The sequence below is a fragment of the Drosophila sulfurigaster genome, chromosome 2L (genome assembly GCF_023558435.1).
Source record: "Drosophila sulfurigaster albostrigata strain 15112-1811.04 chromosome 2L, ASM2355843v2, whole genome shotgun sequence".
Taxonomy (NCBI): domain Eukaryota; kingdom Metazoa; phylum Arthropoda; class Insecta; order Diptera; family Drosophilidae; genus Drosophila; species Drosophila sulfurigaster.
This window is the reverse complement of record NC_084881.1, coordinates 5,031,929-5,050,288: the sequence shown is the minus strand read 5'-3', so window position 1 is coordinate 5,050,288 and position 18,360 is coordinate 5,031,929. Positions and strand designations below refer to the sequence as shown.

At 36.7% G+C, this 18,360-nt stretch overlaps 1 protein-coding gene across 1 annotated transcript; it reads right to left on the bottom strand.

The window, feature by feature from the left end:
• Positions 1–9,883: 9,883 nt before the first annotated feature.
• LOC133847037 (protein obstructor-E) lies at positions 9,884–17,772 on the bottom strand. The gene is made up of 6 exons (XM_062281786.1): positions 17,672–17,772; positions 17,425–17,481; positions 14,163–14,385; positions 13,590–13,708; positions 10,251–10,647; positions 9,884–10,194 (listed from the first exon to the last, which is right to left on the bottom strand). Exons 2-6 carry the CDS (start codon positions 17,462–17,464, stop codon positions 10,023–10,025), a joined length of 951 nt encoding a protein of 316 aa, XP_062137770.1. The 5' UTR covers positions 17,465–17,481; positions 17,672–17,772; the 3' UTR covers positions 9,884–10,022.
• Positions 17,773–18,360: the final 588 nt, after the last annotated feature.

Genomic DNA, 18,360 nt, shown 5'->3' with positions numbered 1-18,360 from the left:
GCAATAAAAGGAGACCAAAGAACTAGATGAACGATTGGCGATTGTCCGCGACTTCGAGAATAACACCCGCACCCAACTTATACACAGTCAGACAAACAGACAGACAAAGGGGCCAATTACAGGGTTGCTAAGCGGATTTGGAACTCACAGCCAGCTGGCTCGAATTGAAGAGTATGGTAATCATGGCAATTGCTTGCTTGGATTGATAGTAGTTTGTATTCAAGTAAATATCTGCTATTGACTTAAGCTGCTTAACTTAAGTAAGTAACTAGATATATCCTTCAATTAATAATTATTTAAGATCCTTCCAAGCGATACTGCTGTATAAATATTTAAATTTCTTTAAACCAGATTCCCACCTTTAACGGATTTACTTTATTCGAATGAAACATTGAACCATTGTAACTACATACTTATTATCATTTATCTTCGATATACAAATATGAAGTAAGCTGACCCAGCGCAAACATATGCATAAATTACGTGTTCATTTTCAGTATTTATATTAAAAATAAATAATATGGTTGAATTGACTAACATTCCGACAAAGTTAAACTTAAACATCATTAAATTTAACTAAACTAAGCATTCATGCAAAATCGAGATTACATGATTTAAGAATTAACATGTAAGAAAGCTATAGTCAAATGTCCTCGACTGTGAGAAACCTGCTAACTATTTTGAATAAAAGCAAAACAATGCGGAAAACGAAACATATTAAAAATATACCGAATGCTATTTTTGGTATATAGTAATATATTCTAAATATACCATACAAAATATACCAGATTGTTATACCCGATTGCAGTAGTTGTTTTTTGCCATATAAAAGTATTTTATAAATATCTTCGACAACAATAACTCTTATAGACTCTGAGATTTGGGTGTTCATGTGGACAGACAGCTTCTTTGCCTGTTACATAAACTAAAATAATAATACCCTTCTGGCCTATAGATAGCGGGTATAAAAATGTAGTGATATTTAAAATATGCAGAGAATATGTCAATAAATTAAATTGTTTAACTTGCAACCATTTTTTCAGAGAAAAACACAAGTTATGAATACAGCTAAATATTTTGATGAACTGAAATTTAGATGGGGAATTTAAATAGAATCTGAGATTTTGTTTATATAACTAACAATTTTGAACTGATCTTGAACACAACTATTCCTCTGAAAATCGAAGTTATATTAATTTTTTATGATCTCAATACTATTTTTAAACAGTAATGGGACATTTGGTTTAAGGATTAAATTTTTTCAATTCGGTTGAATTGAGCGACAGTCGATTGAGCTGAAATGCTGAGTATGAAGTACTCGTATTAGGAAAAGCTGTGCAACAAAGTGCCACCTGACTGCACTTGACAATGTTGCATATTTAAAGGCGTCTAAGTGCCGACAAAGAGTGCTGCACGCTATGTCTGACACATCATGCATGCTGTTTTGGGTTGTCTGATTGTTTTGAGCAAGAGCGTCAAGCGCCAAGCGCCAGGCGTGAAGCAACAACAATATTCTCCGCATCCGCATACACATCAAGAGCTACAACAATAATCACTGAGAGCATTGATTGCATTTGTGTCTGGCTGGCAGGAGTAATGCTCAGGGCCACGCCCTCGCACTGTTCCACAGGCGCGTTTTAACAATGCCGTTAACATTCCAAGTGCATAAACAACAACAACAACAACGTCAGCAACAATGGCGACTACTTGCTAATGCCTAAAAATGTAAAGGGCTCTTGGACTTGGATGCATGCCACTTGAGCGCCGGCGTCGATATCGCGCGCTGTAACTGCAGTTTAACCTGTGCCATCAACAGCAACAGCAACAGGAGCAGCAACAATCAGTGGAGTATGGAGTATGGAGTGCGGAGTTTGGAGTGCAGACGGGAACATGCAGAAGGGCTCTTCATGGGCTAGCAAATAGTCAAACAAAAGAGGTTTTGGGACAATTGACTATCGAGTGAATGGAAATCACAGCAGTTTTGAATATTCAAATATTGACTGCATATTGTGCATATTGATTGGGCATCCCATGCTCGTGTTGTTAACTTAACTTTCCCCAGATTTAAGGATAACTGGCTAAACAAGTGCTCTACGCAGATGTAAGGCCCTTTGTCAGGAGACTGGAGTCAGCAGTCAGTCACAGCATGTCATGTCAACGATATGTTACCTACGTAGTACGTACCTACATCATCAACTTGTTGACACTTTAACGGCTGCTCGTGGCCCATGCGGCGAATACGTGATGCGGAATTGCGAACACACGAAACGGGCCAGATTAAACTCGTACAAGATGTGAGATGCTGTTTTGGAAATGCAGCATGGGTAAGCATGTCTACGCTATTTTATGATTATGCAAAATATTTTACGCAGTATACTGACGTTGTTTGCCATTGCAAATGCGAATTTTAATTAAAATTCGCTTGACTAAACTTAAGCAAACGAGATAAAAGCTGATAACAATCATATATAATCACTGTGATAATTTACAATTCAACAAATCCCGAATTCTTTCCATCTGTTGAACAGTGAGATGCAATCGGTTCATTTGCTGTAGCGGTAATCTTTTTGCATTCATCTGTCTCACAAGCTTTTAGTTGTCGCTTGGATCGCACTTCTTTTTTTTTAGATTTGATCTTCTCATAGCGGAGAGCTTTTGTCAGGCCTTTCAAGTATTTTTCCACAGATATAACAACATCATAACTCACACACACACATCACCGGCTGAGAAAGATCTTTCGTCGCTGGAGAATATTGTAAGTGAGCTTTTTTACTGTTATATTTTCTTTAAAATAGAGCTTGGTTATGGCATCTGTTCAACATTTGTGGTCCACGCTAACAGCTTAAAAATTCTGCAAATCAAGAATCCTTAAGTTTTTTGGTGTCAAGACTTTGTCAGACCATTTATATGACGATATAATTAAATATTTTTAAAGTAATTGTAGCTTTTTTTTAAAGTAATTGTAGGTTATATTAATTTGCCATATTAAAATCTCTTGAAGATATATTATAACTATTTCACATATTTATTTTATTTATATATTTATTTAGTTTTTTATTATTTATGTATTAGTTATAATTTAGCTTTAATATTTCTAGGTATTGTTGGTTTAGTATTTGGTTAATGCTTAGTTTTCCGCTTCTTTAAGTAGGAGAAGTGTCCAGAGTCGATGGCTTCTTTCGACGAACAATCTTCGTAGCCCAATACCAATGAAAACACCAACTGAAGGCAGTTAGCCAAATGCCAGCAGCGCATACAGAATAACTGGATATGATAGATTAAACACTAGTAGTATTTCTAAGCCTTCTTTCTCTTTGCATTATACGGCTTTTACCTGTCTACTAGTCTCGGTTCTCGGAACGCATTAAAATTCTATTAGAATTTTCTTTGGCTGCATGCTAATCTTCTACTTCAAACTTAAAGCATGAAAAAAATAAAAAAGTATAAAGTTTATTTTTTTCGGGGAGCTTTAGTAGCTGAGTAAACATTTTACCATAGTATGGATGTCTTGAATTCAGAAATAGAATAAACATGAATGAAAACTGCAGTCGATTGTGCTTGACTTCTAGATACTCATCAAAGTGCACAAGAAAAATGATGAGTTAAAGCTACAATTTGATTTCTCCGACTCACATAGTCTCTGAGTGTGCTTTCAGTCAAAAGGATATTACTACTTTATGGGTTGCATTTCCTACACTTCCGGATGCAACGATGTTATATACCCTTGCACACTATGGTTACAAGGTATACAACGATTTTCTTATGAAATGCTAACCTAAAACTGTCAAAAGTTATGAATTCGCTTGCTACGCACACATACATTCAAAGACTTGGGCAACTGCATTACAATTAAAGTGTAAAATTTGAATTGGGACCGCATTAGCAAAAAAAAAATAGTAGCCGCCTTAGGCATCGCAGATAAATCACATAAATTTATTATGATGATGGCATAAATCATAGTACCATATATAAAATTGCAGCTTGCCATCATGACTGCTGTTGTTGTTCCCTTTTTTGGGCATTGTTTTCGTTGCCTAAACGCCGCAAAATATGCAATGCCCACCAAGCGGGTCACAGCCAACAAAACCGAGGAGGAGCCAGAGCCAGGATGAGTACTAAAACCAGAGCCACTGTCAACGCTTGACCACTCCTAAAATGCACCGCTGTGGCGTAAATTTTCGGACAGTTTTACCAATTCTCGCCAGCAGCGTTTCCCTTCGTGCCTCTCGCGACGTCTCTTGGAGCGACAAAGCGACCCCCTTTAGGTTCATTGCTCAAAAATCACTAAAACAACAACAACAAAAAAGCAGAGATTGTTGTGCTATGAAAATAATTTTCTTGTTTTTGTGTGTCCGGCAGCTTTCAGGCAGTCCTTAGTGCTGCATTTTGCAGTTGCCGTTGTTGTTGCCGTTGCCCGAACTCTGTTGGTTTTGCAATTTGTTTTTATTGCCTTGTTTTCAGTTTACCCTGTTGTTGTATAAGTGGTGAGGTATATAGTGTGAAACATAATTATTACTTATTTTATAAGCCCATTTTTACTTTGAAACTTAGCCAGCTAACACGTTTTTAAATATCATTTATAATTTATGCTTTTGTTTATATATTATAAATATATATTAATAATAATGAGTTAAACGTTTATTTTTAAAACTGGTTCCATTTGCTTAGCTGTTTTTATTTTATTTGAATCCTATTAAATGTTTACCGAGACCATAAATAAAACAAATTCACACCAAATATATTTCTCCAGCCGCAATAATTGAAATGAGCTCAATTTGAAGCGTGTGTGTTTTTTTTACCGTTACTTGAAAACAGAAGATGCAAACACAGTCAAAAATATCGCATTTAGTGCATTACTCTTTGTGCTATTATTCTTTATATGTACTTTACCTAGCTCTTTTTCGTTTTCCCATTCTAATACGAGCGAAAAAAATTAACTTTAAGTGGAGTCGAATAATTTTGAACAGGAGTGTATGGTATTATTACATACAGTATAAGTATATATAAGTATATATATTAAAATAAACAATAAAAATAGCTATACATTCACATAAAGTTATATATGTATATACTATATTGCTATGAATAGTGATAATATTTATGAAGTCACTTTAAAAATTGAAAATAGACCCAAACAATATGCCTCTCTTCAAAACTCTATAGAGTATTACAGAGAATTTTGCTAGACAATAAGTTTAGCGCGCGAGTCCCGCGAGTTATTGCTGTGGCGGCTGTCACTTTTCATTGGCCGCCATGTTCATAATTTCCATGTTAATATTGCCCTTGAGTCATAATTCAGGAATGAAATTAACTTCGTTGTGTTTTGTCTACTCTCCAAATGAGAGCCACAGCGAGGGGGAAATAAAATCATGTTTAGTGCAATTAGCATTTGAGAGAGCGTATGTCGGCAATTGTGGGCGTGGCAATTCCGGTTATTTATGAATTCAATGATATTAACTTTTGTTCAGGGATTTCTGTTGATTGGTGGCAAAGCCGCATTGACGATTTGTAAATTTATTATGTTGTGTCGATTGTGTCCCTGATGATGCGAAACGTGGAATCCAAATGTGGTTTAACTTTAAATATTTGAGGCATCAAATCCTTAAACTAATTAGAAAATGTACTTTGTTCCCTTAATATTTCAATTTATTTATTACATCTTGGAGTGATCTAATTACACATATTCATATAATGTACTTTATCGTTCATAAAAAAATCTCAAAATACATTGACTGTTGTGTTTTTGTATCTTTAAAGGAGTTTTCGCCAAATTGGTGTATTCTCTATGCAAACGTTTAGCATTTTGCCCGAAGAAGTGAAATATTCCATTAAATTTCGGCATTGGAGCTCGCAACATGAAAATTTTCAAATACGAGCTGCATTAAGGCGGCATTATTCAAATGCGATGAAAATTTAATTTTATTTGAATTATTGCCAAGATAATAAAATTTTGCAAATCAGCAAATTTGAATTTCATCGATTAATTTGGTTAAATATATTGCTTAAGGATATTCGAATACTTGCAATTGAATTCATGCTTTTCTTTCCTCTACAAAACGAAAAGTTTAAATTGCAAATATTCAAGTCGAAAATTTCATGATTTTCTTAATATTTACTGTTTAATGTTTGGCTTATTTGTCATTAGCAAATAATAATACAATGGATTTTATTTAGTTCCTTGTATTTTTGCCCACCTTCTTTATTTAAAGACCACCTTTCAACCCTTGATCAAGATCAACTCTGACGAAGTGTTTTCAAATACAATTTATAGGAAATATAACAATTTACATTTTTAATTCAATAATATAAATACCAGGTTTCTTAACTATATTCATTAATGAGGTTTACTTTTTAATGTTTTTACTTGATTTTATTTATATTTGTTATTTATAACCGAACTTATAGACTATTTCAGAATTGTAGCCAAAGAATTATGTGCATAGCCTCGACGAAACGGCAATTTTAATTAAGTATTACAATCACTTATGAATAATATCCACTAATTTGTAAGAACACTTTAAATCTATTTACATATTTAGTAAATGTAGCAAAAACAAGTAAAGATGTCAACAATATATTTTCATTCTTCAATAAACTTTCGGCTTTCGCACTTTAAGCAAAAGAGAAGTATAATTAAAAAATGCTAATTTTAGACTAGACCAAACTGAGCACTGTTGGCATTTGTCTGGCATTAAATCAAAAAGTGTCCAAGGCTGCACAACTTGGCCTACAAATTGGCCATCTAAATGATTCAGACTGATGTTCGAGTATTTTTGACTTCAGACTCTCGCCGATGTCTCTCGACTTCGATGCTGATGTGACGCTTATGAATATGCAAATTGGAGTGCTGGCAACTGAGGAGGTGTAATATTTCTAGAGTCGGTTCATTAAACTTCAGCCGGCCCGAAAAGTGTGCAGTAGTTAATTAGCTGACTAAATGTGCAGCCTGCCCAGACAAAAGTTTAATGAACTTAACGCAGAATGGGAGAAAGTTCATCGGGTGGGTGCAATAACTAAAATCAAAACGCTTGGGAAGCAAGGACACCGCCCCAAGGCAACTGCACAAATTAGTTACAGAAGCGAAGGCGCAAAAAGGATATGCGAAAGTGCTCAACAATTACGGAAACGGGAAGAGAGGAGTCAGACGGTAAGCAGGCGGACAGGAGAGTAGGCGAACAGGCGGACAGGCTAACTGGCAGCTGCTGCTCCTCAGCGGCATAAACGGCAAAAGGACCTCAATGAATGACATTTAATTATTTCATCAAGAAAGCAAATAGCCCAAGGAGCAAACAATCAACTTCTCCCCAGCATAAGGCATTGGCATATTCTTTGCCTTATTATTTTTTTTCTTGCTGCTATTTCATTTTATTTTTGGGCGTGCCCACATAACACCATAACCAGACACAGCACTCAGCCACTCAGCACTTGCCCAGCTCCAAGTTCCAAGTTCAAGCCAAACTGATGCTGTTGGTGAACGCCTCGGTTGGTTGAACGCCTCGATTCGAACGTGGGCAAACAATGACTTCATTTTCGGGTAGTGCAAAGATGCTTAAGGTCAAAATGTTTGCTGTTTAGTAACATTATCAGATTTCAGAACAAAGTCACAATTCTCTTTTAATTATTTAATGTGCCGAATCCTGTCCGACAATATTTCCAAATTGTTTATTCTACTTCTTAACCAAATATTTGAGGCAAGCTTTGAATTAATATCCTGAATGTATGTATATCACATTTGTGGTAGATGATGAATGCATGTGTGTATGTTATTTCATATTCTATCAAACTTTAAAATCTATATTGTTTCTCAAAAATATAGGAATAAATTAATTTGTTTAAGTACTTCTGTGTTTCTCTTTCTGAATAGTTGAAATATTGCGAAATCATTCTCATTACCACAATTCACAGCATAAAGCACATTGAATGTTTGTCGCAGTTTGATCTCAATTAAATTTTCCCCACGGTATTTGATCAATTAGTCAACTCACGATTCTGAACTAATTATGCAATTTGGCAAGCACGATGAAAATGCGAGACACAAAGAAAAAGCGTCCCCAGTTTGGAACACTGGAGCCTTGTGCCTTATAAGGGCGAAACAACGCGAGGTCCATGTGAAACTTGTCTCCGACAATTACGCAAATTGTTGTTGTCATTATGTAAACACTTGTTTATGTCAAATTTGACATTTGATACAATGGAATGAGGGAGTATGTGTGGACTTTTCTCGAACACTCATACACATACACACAAATACACGCAGGCAACACACACACACACACACATTAAGTGAAAAGCAGGCAGGAAGTGCTGTGGGCCAATATGTCAGCCTGCCGCCAGGTGTGCTTGGACATGTTCATGTTACACTTGATTAAGTAGGCGCTGAGTTCGACGAAATGCTTTTTAGATGGTTTCGCAACAGCAGGTGCTCCTGCCTGCTGCCTGCTGCCTACTGCCATGACTGTGGCTGTGGCTGTGGCAGTGGAGGGGTGTGGGAGGGTTTGAGCGGGTCACTGAACGTGCCAAATTATTGACAGCGTGACGCCAGCCTTCGCAACCCACTGCTAGCTGCCTCCTGACTGCCTGAGTTGGTTGATTAATTAGACGCAAAAGCCATTGGGCCAACAGGTTTCCCTTGCCACTCGTTCGGGTCCTGGCCGAGTGCGTGCGCCAGTGACCGCGTCATAAGTCCTGCCATAGATGAAGTTGACTTGAATAGAGTCGAGTTCAGTTGAGTTGAGTTGAGTTGAGTTGTTCATTAACACCCAGTCAAACAACATCGGTGCCTGGTAATTGTCCTCACTTGGACAATGCACGTTCTGCTGCTTTGGCTAAACGTTTCACTTCACATGTTCAGATTCGGAGCGTGTTCCTAGGCATAGTTATAGATCCTATTGTTGATAAGCAAAGCAAAAGTGCAGGTTCAACTTAACTTAGCTTAGTGCTCAGTCACCGTTCTATATTCGATTTTTTTTATCAATTTACTAACCACAAACTGGTGGGGAAACACATTTCTCTTTAGAAGTGACCCATTCAAATCTAAATTCAAATCTAACCGCTGATCATATTGTGCAGTTCAATTGGAACATCCATTTATTGGGTTATCAATTTATTGCCTTACCCATGTCCAATGTCCAATCCCTATACAAATGCTTCAACGTTTGCCAAGTGGAAGTCGAATATCTTATGGCACTCTGCGATTTTACTTTGCTACTTAAACAATACAATTTACGATTTGGTCTCCACACCCATTTCTCCATATCCATCTTTATTCCCCCTTTCTCTCACTCTTTCTCCCTCTCTCAATCTCAGTCTCAGTCTCAGTCTCTGGCAACGGCCACTGTAAATCTCGTCTTTCAACTGCACACAATTTTCGCAATGAAATTTCGATACGTTTTATCGAATACTTGTTGTCTGCAAACGTCATACACATGTCCAATGCGAGTGTGTATGTGTTACGGTCTGGCAAGATTTTGTTGCATACTTTTGTGCATGCTGAACGGTAAATTGAATTTATGCGCTGCAGGCAGCAGCAGCAACAACAGCAGCTGAGCGAACTGCCAAAGACGGAGAGCAAACCGAGTATATGCATTGATTTTGTTTCATAAAACGGGGAAAATACAACAGCGAGCAAGATGGCCCTAATGGCGATGAGATTCTTGTCTGCTTGTCTGTATACGCATAAAAATGTTGTCATTTTGGCAGCTAAGCGCGTATTGCTCTTGTATTTTTTATGTGCAGAACTTTTGTATTTGTTGTTAGTTGTCTGTGGGAAACAGACTGGAAAACATGATGCGGCATTCGCTTCCCTATTATTACTACTTGTCAACTGGAAATGTCTAACAGCGGACTACAAAATGATACGTAAACTAACAGACCAGTCGGAATGTTTAAAGTGCGACTGAGAAGGGAACATATTTATTGCAGCGCGCGAAAGTATGTAATAGTTTATTGTTTTTGCCTAAACGTCTGTTGGAAACGTTTATTCGTAGCCAGGAATGACAAACTTAAGATTAAACAGTCAGCGCTTAGGCCTCTTCCTCCTCGAGTTCCTCTTCCTCCTTGACCACCTTAGGTTTAGGCTTACGCCTCGATGCTCCGCGCACACGTTGCGGCCTCTTGGTGGTCGTTGGCTTTGGTTTCGGATTCTCCAGCTCATCCAGCTCGGCATCAGTTAAACGATCCTTGTACCAATCAGCACTTTGGAAAATAAATCAAATTAATCTGGGGACTTTTATTCAACTTCATATACTTACCAGTCAGGTACTTTGCGAGCCCAGTCGCAGGTCTTGTTTTCCTCATCGAAGACCTGACCAAGTTTGCAGCCATTGCGACGTGGCAGATCCCCATTCACGCACACATAAAAGAATTGACAGTCATCGGGATCCGCGTAGCGTGGATGTGTAACAGCGATGCTCTCATTCACTTTGGGGCACTCGAACTCGAAAATATCTTCTGACTTGCAGCCAGTGACGCCCACTTCATCCGGCCAGGTGCAGATGCCAGTCTTGGGATTGAATACCAGTCCAGCAGGACATGTGATCATGTTAAATTGGCCATCGACGCAGAAGTAGAACTTGTCGCAAATTCCCGGCTTCTCATGACCAAAATACCCGTTCTTCCTTGGACAGTGCTGTGACGGTTGCGGAGTTTCTAAAAGGAAAATAAGAATGTAAGCCATTCCATTAAAAGTTTGTAATACTTCTAAACTTATTCTGTAATTTGGCATAGCATTTTTAGTTCACCAATTTATTAGTTAAAATGAAAAGCCAAAGAATTATTCTATTGTAAACTGATTGTAGGATTTATCTAATCAGCGTCACCCTAAAGAAACAAATTGCAAAATTAGTTCAACATACTCATAAATATCTGAAAAAAGAAAATGTAATTTCAGACTCTGACGTTAAGAATTCCTGTTAAAGATCTCAGATAGATCTCAGATAGTTACTTTATTTTTAAAGTACTGCTTTTGGCGATCTCTTTGCAAGAGTTTTGTTACAGAACATTTTCAAGTAAGGGACATTCCTTGCCTTCAATTTGCTATGTCCCAGACTGAGAGTTTATGGCCCAAACAGTTTGCCAAAAATTCAACATACTGCGAGTAATATGAAAGAGACAATTGCATGCATCCTTTGAGTCCATTACAGACTATTTCCTTTTGGCTCTCATCGAACTGTGTTCCAACCATTTAGCTTATAACCATACAGAACGACAAAGGTAATTTAAGTATCTAATAGGTACAACTTACAATGTATGTTGCTAGTTGCTTTAATGAACCCATATTTAATTATTAAAGTTGAAGTGCAATACTAATGGAAAATATGCAATTAGTAAATTAAGAAAGTACTTTATGGGAGATTCGATTTAACTATTTCGCAATAGTTTTTTATGGTTGCAAATAGCAATTACCAAGAGACTTTAAAGTCATTAAATATTAGTTGTACGTTTGAGTAATAAAAGGTATCTATGTAAATATTTCTGTTTTTATCAATTTAACGAAACTACGATGCTATCACTGCACTATGTTGAATTTGACCCGTTTTCGTGGCCAAAACTCATTTTTCGCAAGTATTCAAAATTCCGTTTTTTTAATGTTACCATGTTAAGAAATGATCAAATCGCGATATTGTATACATAAAATGTTAACTTAACAGTTTAATGTTAAAATAACAGCTGTTAAAGTAAGCTGTTGCAAGCAGACACCACGTGCAGTGTTAAATGTTAAATTTGCGGTGCAATTTCAAATTGACATATCTTCCACAAAATAACATTAAATAATAAAATTCAAAAAGAATATTACTTCTTCAAGTTATTACTATGTGTTGATACTAATATGTTGCGTGCTTTGTTCGTATTTTTCTAATAATTTGTATATTTAGCAAGTGTTGTCCCCTTGTCACTTTTCGAAAAAAAGTTGAAGTTTCCAAAAGGTTTTAACTAAAATGTTCAAATTTGTTCAATGAGTGTGTATATACATGTCGTAGATTTGTCAATTCTGAATTCATAATATGTAAGCTCATTATGCGTTTTTTGCGGTTTTTTGCATAATTTGAATTATTAGGGAGCAACTTTTTGATCAGAATTGCAGAGCTGCTAGAAGTGTGGCGTAAGCAAGGAGCTTTTGCGAGAAACAAAATGCCATATACACTTTCATAACTTGTTGATCTTGCTGTCCTATTAAGATTACTTGCGTTAAACCCTGAAAAAATCGTCACTTTTCGCAAAATGATAAACAAGCCCTTGGTCAAGCCTTTGAGATTTTTTTTTCTTGAATAACTTCCATATTGTTTATCCGATCTGGACCAAATTTGCAGGACGTATTTGAAATAGGACATTCATCCTGTGTTCTCTAACTTGAAAATTACTTTAGATATTCGCTTTTTTTTCGATTTCTGTGGGCGTTGACACGCCCACTTTTTTAAAATACCTTTCTATAGTAATAACCTTCATTATACAAGAAACCTGCATTCAAAAATCTTGTTAATTTCAAAAATTTTAATTTTGGCCACAAAAACGGGTCAAATTCAACATAGTGCACTGGAAGTCGTCTGATACACATAGAAAATTGTGCTGAAGCGTGACGAAATGAAATAATAAAATCGCACAAGACTAAGAAAAAATAAAAGAGCCAAATAAAAGAAAACCTTAACCCATGCCACCGCACACGAAAACGCAGAGCAAAGACCTATTGACGACATCAATTTGGGTTAACCGCCTCGCATGCCGTTTGCATAATAAATTTGTTCTGTTTTATATAATTTTTTGCTTGTTTTGTGTTTTGTTTTAAAGCAGAAGCCCAAATAACGAGCAAATAAGTATGGGTACGGCTCGCGTTTACGCGTTGATTTCGGCCAGGTTTAAATATAGAACAGAGCTGAAGAATCCTATGCTGCGTTTGCCAATGAGCAACACGCCGTGAATACTTAAAATAAATTTAAAACAAGTAAGAAAGCTACAATCCAGTGTGCTCGACCGCGAGATACCTGCTACCCATTGTGAATAAAAGCCGAAAAAATACCGAACAAATAATAAGGCATACCAAAGGCTATTCTTGGTATGTATAACGATGTGGGTATACTTTTTAAATAGGAAACAAAATATACCAGATTGTCAGCCAAAGCAACTATTACTCGATTGTTTTTTGCCATACAAAAGTATCTTTAAATAAGTTCGACATTTTTTTTACCAGATTTTCAGAAATCATAAATACTGTAGCTATGTACCACAATTAGACTCTCACTTGTTAATAAGGCTTGCCATTAAATTTATTTGAACTTCATCTGAGTGCAAACAAAAAAAAATAATATCTCTATATCTAAAAGTCTCTGAGATCTAGGTGTTCATACAGACAAACACTCGGAATTTGATATATCGTCTCGGCTTTTGACGCTGATCAAGCTATATATATTTTATAGATTTGGATATGCCTCCTTCTGCTTATTACATACATTTCCTGGAGGCACAAAGTTATTATACCTTTTTACCCTATGGGTAGCGGGTATAAAAAAGGTCTGTAGGAGGAGTATACACATGTCGGGTGAGAGAGAGGGAGAGAGAGAGAGAGAGAGAGAGAGAGAGAGAGAGAGCCAACTTACGCAGCTTGGAACGTTTGGTGCAATCAATGTTGTAGGGCAAATCGCACTTCTCCTCGATGGGTGAGTAATCGTTGAAGACCATGCCATCGGCACAGAGGCGTTCAGTGTGCTTGCCATCTCTGTAATTAGGAAAAAAATTTCGTTAGTTTTTTATAAGGAAATTAAATATAATATGGAAAACCGGAGAACGAAGCGTAACACGTCGTCTTTCATGCTTTGACATTTCAGTTGAGTGTCTCGTAGGAGCTAGCGCATCATCCAAATCAAGTCAGATTTTAATACTTTATTATATCGCAGCCTGAGTTATTGATTATGTTCCCTTGCAGCTCCAATGGTGCGAAAGATGAGCAAAGTGCGATTATACACACCATTGGTTGCAGCTTTCAGTGTCCCGAGAGGTGTTTTCTCAGTGAGCTGCGCTGATTTGACTATCGCTAATCATGGAAAGCTAACCAAAAGTAGATTTACCCCGTGCCAACGATTTGATATGTGTGTATCAAAACAACTCTAGCATCATAAAGGATATCACGTATACGACATATCGGTTTCTTAATGGCGTATGATGAAACTTACAAGCACGCATAGTATTTGTCGCACTGCTTGCTATCCGGAAAAAAGCCATTTGCATCCGGACACTCCTCGGTGGGCTCGTACTCCACCTCGGCCTGTTTGCGTTTGGGCTCTATGGCTGCCACCTCGACAGGATCTCGCGTCCTTGGAGGCAAATGACGCTGCGATGGCGGATGACCCGGGCCAACGCGGAAATTGCCACGTTCGCGTTGGGCTAATGTTGTGCCTGTTTGTAAGACCAGATAGATAAAAGTATGAGCAAAGTTATACTTCAACAAATAAATTAATGGATGAGGAGTGAGATTTAAATTAGAGTCTTAAAATATCAAATAAAATGTTGTAGCAAAGAACATTAGTTAAACGAGTAAGTAAGAAGGGCACTTCAGCCTTTAAGGAATTAAACTAAAATTTACAAAAATATACTTTTTCCGGCCGGTTGAAAGTGTGCCAATATCATTTTTAGCCGTGTAGACCACCGGTTTATCAAACTCATATGTATAGTTTTTGTGCCGCCTAAAACCTGTTATGAAAACGAGCTAGCGTGTTGTTTATGATCTCGGCAGATTGTGACATAGGCAAATTAAGTGTGCGACCTTAAAAGTGAAAGTTTCACACAGCATTTGTGTCTTATATTTATACAAAAACAGCTGTTTTTTGTTGCGATCACCGCCATCAGCTGTTGTGATATGTATGTATGTACGATGTACAAAGACAAAACCGAGGTGAAGTCAATGGATTCAAATGCCTGAGTCAATCATGAAGCCAAGCCAAAGCAAGCCATTGCCATGCACTTCCGACAAAATTGCAACAAACTACTTCAAGTTCCTCAAGGTAAACCACTTTAATCAGCAACATTGCCAGCAAAAATGTATATCAAGAAGAAATGTATTCAATTCCATTCAATTCGAGACGCCAGGCAAGTCACAACACACAACACAACAATACTGCAGAGTTGCAAGCAGAGCATTGGGAGTGCCTGACATTCGATTAAACGTTAATAAAGAAACAATTCCACAGAGCAATTAGTGCGTAAAGTGTCAGGCAACATTTAAGCCAACGCCGGCGACGAAGCTGACTGTTACCAATAACAGCAGCAACAACAACATTGACAACAATGGGAAACAAGTTGTTGTAGTTGTTGGCACTGCAGCTGCTGCTTGTCATTGAAACACGTTTCGTACACGACTTGGTCAAAAAAAAAAAACAACAAATATATATACAAAAAAAAATGAAAAAAGTAGCTGTGACTTTTGCAGTTGATTTTGTGAATACTCTACACGAAAAAATAACGACGTAGACTACTTCAACAAACTTGCTATAAAGTAATATTTTTTGGGTAATATTTTTAATACAATATACAATTTCTAAGAGCTGCATAAATCAATCAATAATACTGTTCAATGTTTAACTGTAGCTGTATTTCATTTAATTTAAAGAGTGAGACAATTTTATGATACTTCCAGATTTTCTCGAGCAATGTTTGTGAGTTCTAAGATATTTCAATATCGTCGATTATACGATTTTTTTAGGGTATACCGACTACGCACCATAAATAATACGTTTTCTTAAAACATTATTGTAGTTTTTATCCAGCTTGTCAAACGCAATGTCGCATTGTCGTCACCCATGCGGTTTAAGTATTTTCGGTTTTTTTTCGGCCTGGACTTGTCGACCGTCGAACTGACAGTCTGTCAACAAGTTTGTCATAGAGTCCCGGTTCCGACAACTGTCGTCTGTCCCCTACTGCAACCCCTCACACCCTGAGACATTTGGCCCCTTTAACTTGGTTTTCCAGTCCGGTTAAACTAGATTAATTGTGTGCCTTAGCCGACGTCGTATTGAAATAGAAAAAGAAATATGTGTGGAAAAAATTACAGTTTTTGTGGCTCGCTTGCTTTCGTCGATGAATTCAAGTCACACACTCAATTTTGTGGGTGTTGAGTCGAGCTGTAGCCGTCAAAGGAAAATGAATAAATGTGCGTGGAACATGCGTGTTAAGTTCATTGAACATTAAATAGATTAAAAATAAACAGCTTGAAATGCGTTTCGCCTTTTCTACTCGTTTTCAAGTCGCTCATTGAACTGTTAGGCAAATTAATCTGGCTTATTGAATTCAGATAAACATTTTCAAGTAGTCTAGACTGGTTTAAGTTTGTACGAAGCGCATTGTAAAGCGCAAGCTACACGGGACAAAACTGAAATTGAAATTAATACCATCGTTCTAAAGAAGAGAAATGTTTGTACATCTATTTGAATAGTATAAACACAATGCGACACAAAACAATTTAAAGAGAAATTAATTTGTAGCTAAATATCTAAATGAAAACTCTGCACAAACAATAATTAAATATGCCTAAATAAATAACAGAAATATTAAATCAATTTACAACTCATATTACTCTATTGTTAAAAAGCTATTTTAAATTCTGAGCACAAATAATCCCACAATCAAGCAAAAATTCCGAATTTTTAGCACCCACACTTAATGAAATTATTCGTACATTTAATTAGAAGAGGCGCAAACAATTGAAATATATTTCATGGCCATTTTAACATAATTACAAAATATATTTAACAGCCCAAACACATATGCATCAGTTACTTGCACATCACTTCCATTATTGTGCGCGGCGAATATGTTCGTGAATAATGATTGACTATAAGATACCTAGCAAGCGTAAGTCAGATGAATAGTAAACTTGCCTCTTTAAAATATAAAACACTCAGTGTGACTCATTTTATTGGGTATAACAATATGCAATTTAATCGTATTGCATGCGAGTACGTGGACAATTTGGACGACAACACAAATTTAATGAGCTACCTCAATATAAATATGTTAAATAAAGAGGTTGTTGTTTTTCGGACAAATCGAAAACCGAAAACCAAAAACTATGCAAATTGTGCGACATTAGTCAAATAATGTGAAACAAATATGTGTGTAATAACAGCTCCATTTGTTTGGGGATAACAATAATAAATAAAATGCAATTGCAATTGCAATTTCAAAATCGAGAACGAGAAAAAAATGGAAAACAAATAAAATCATTTCGCTGAAACGGTGAAATGGTGAAATGGTCTGTTGTCGACAGTTGAATTATGGCATGTGTTTTCACGGCTTTTATGATTTTCATTTGTGTACAATTTCAGCTGATGCCAAAATTAATGCTAATTGTTGAGCGTTGTCAAAAATATGTTTAAATAAAATGTGTTGCTCATTTCATTAATTGCCGTATGCAATTAAGAGTTTCACTAAAAAACTTACCCACGAGTAAAGCAAATATGCAAATTTTCATAAACGCCATTTTGTAACCAGTTCGACCTGTGCAAATAGAAGTTTTTTGTAGTTTTAACTGGATATGATGAAAAATGTTCAGTCGTATTGCGTTATTTAAATGTTATTCATTTTCACTTATATATAAATCTATATTGTGCTATTTTCACATATTGCAGCACTTTGCACTGTTCCAATTCCATTTCATTTTGTCCAAATTCAAGAATGTACAATTTACCGTTGCGTCTTTGTCTTCGTTGTGCGCACGCGTTCCCGTCTCAGAGCTTACTGAGTGCCACCATGAGGAGTAAAATACTTTTTAAATATGCTCAACTGAGTGACCAGTTTCTGTTTGCGTTGTTGCTGTTCCATACAGCAACACCAGCGACAAGCAGACAAAACTTCGAAATGGTTTAAACTTTATGCAAAATGCATCTTGACTAGCGGTGGAGTCGGTAGCGCATACGCAATTACCAAAACCGGCTTGAGCGAGCTTTATGCAAAGCTTTTTACTGACTCAGAAAAAGTTCGAGTGTATTGCAGCTTTTGTCAAATAAAAGTGATATCGAACAAAAATTAGTTACCTATGCAGCAATCGATTAGATCGATATCGATATCCCGTATGTGTGAAAGAAAGAACTCATCAACTTATTTCCAAATTAAGCAGAGTCTTTTCAAAGAACTAAACATCAGCAAACAGCAGTTAAAGCAAGCTTTGTTGAATACCATTATAAGCCACAACGAGACTCTCTAACAATGAAAATATGTTGCCAGAAACAAAACAGAAATCCTACACGAAACGGCCCATGAAATATTGCTCAGTTTTAACGAGCGTACACACAATGAGCAATGATGCTAAAATTTGTCAAACAGGCTAGGCCAAAGCGCACAGGACTGCATGAGAATGAAAACGAGGACCAGGATCGA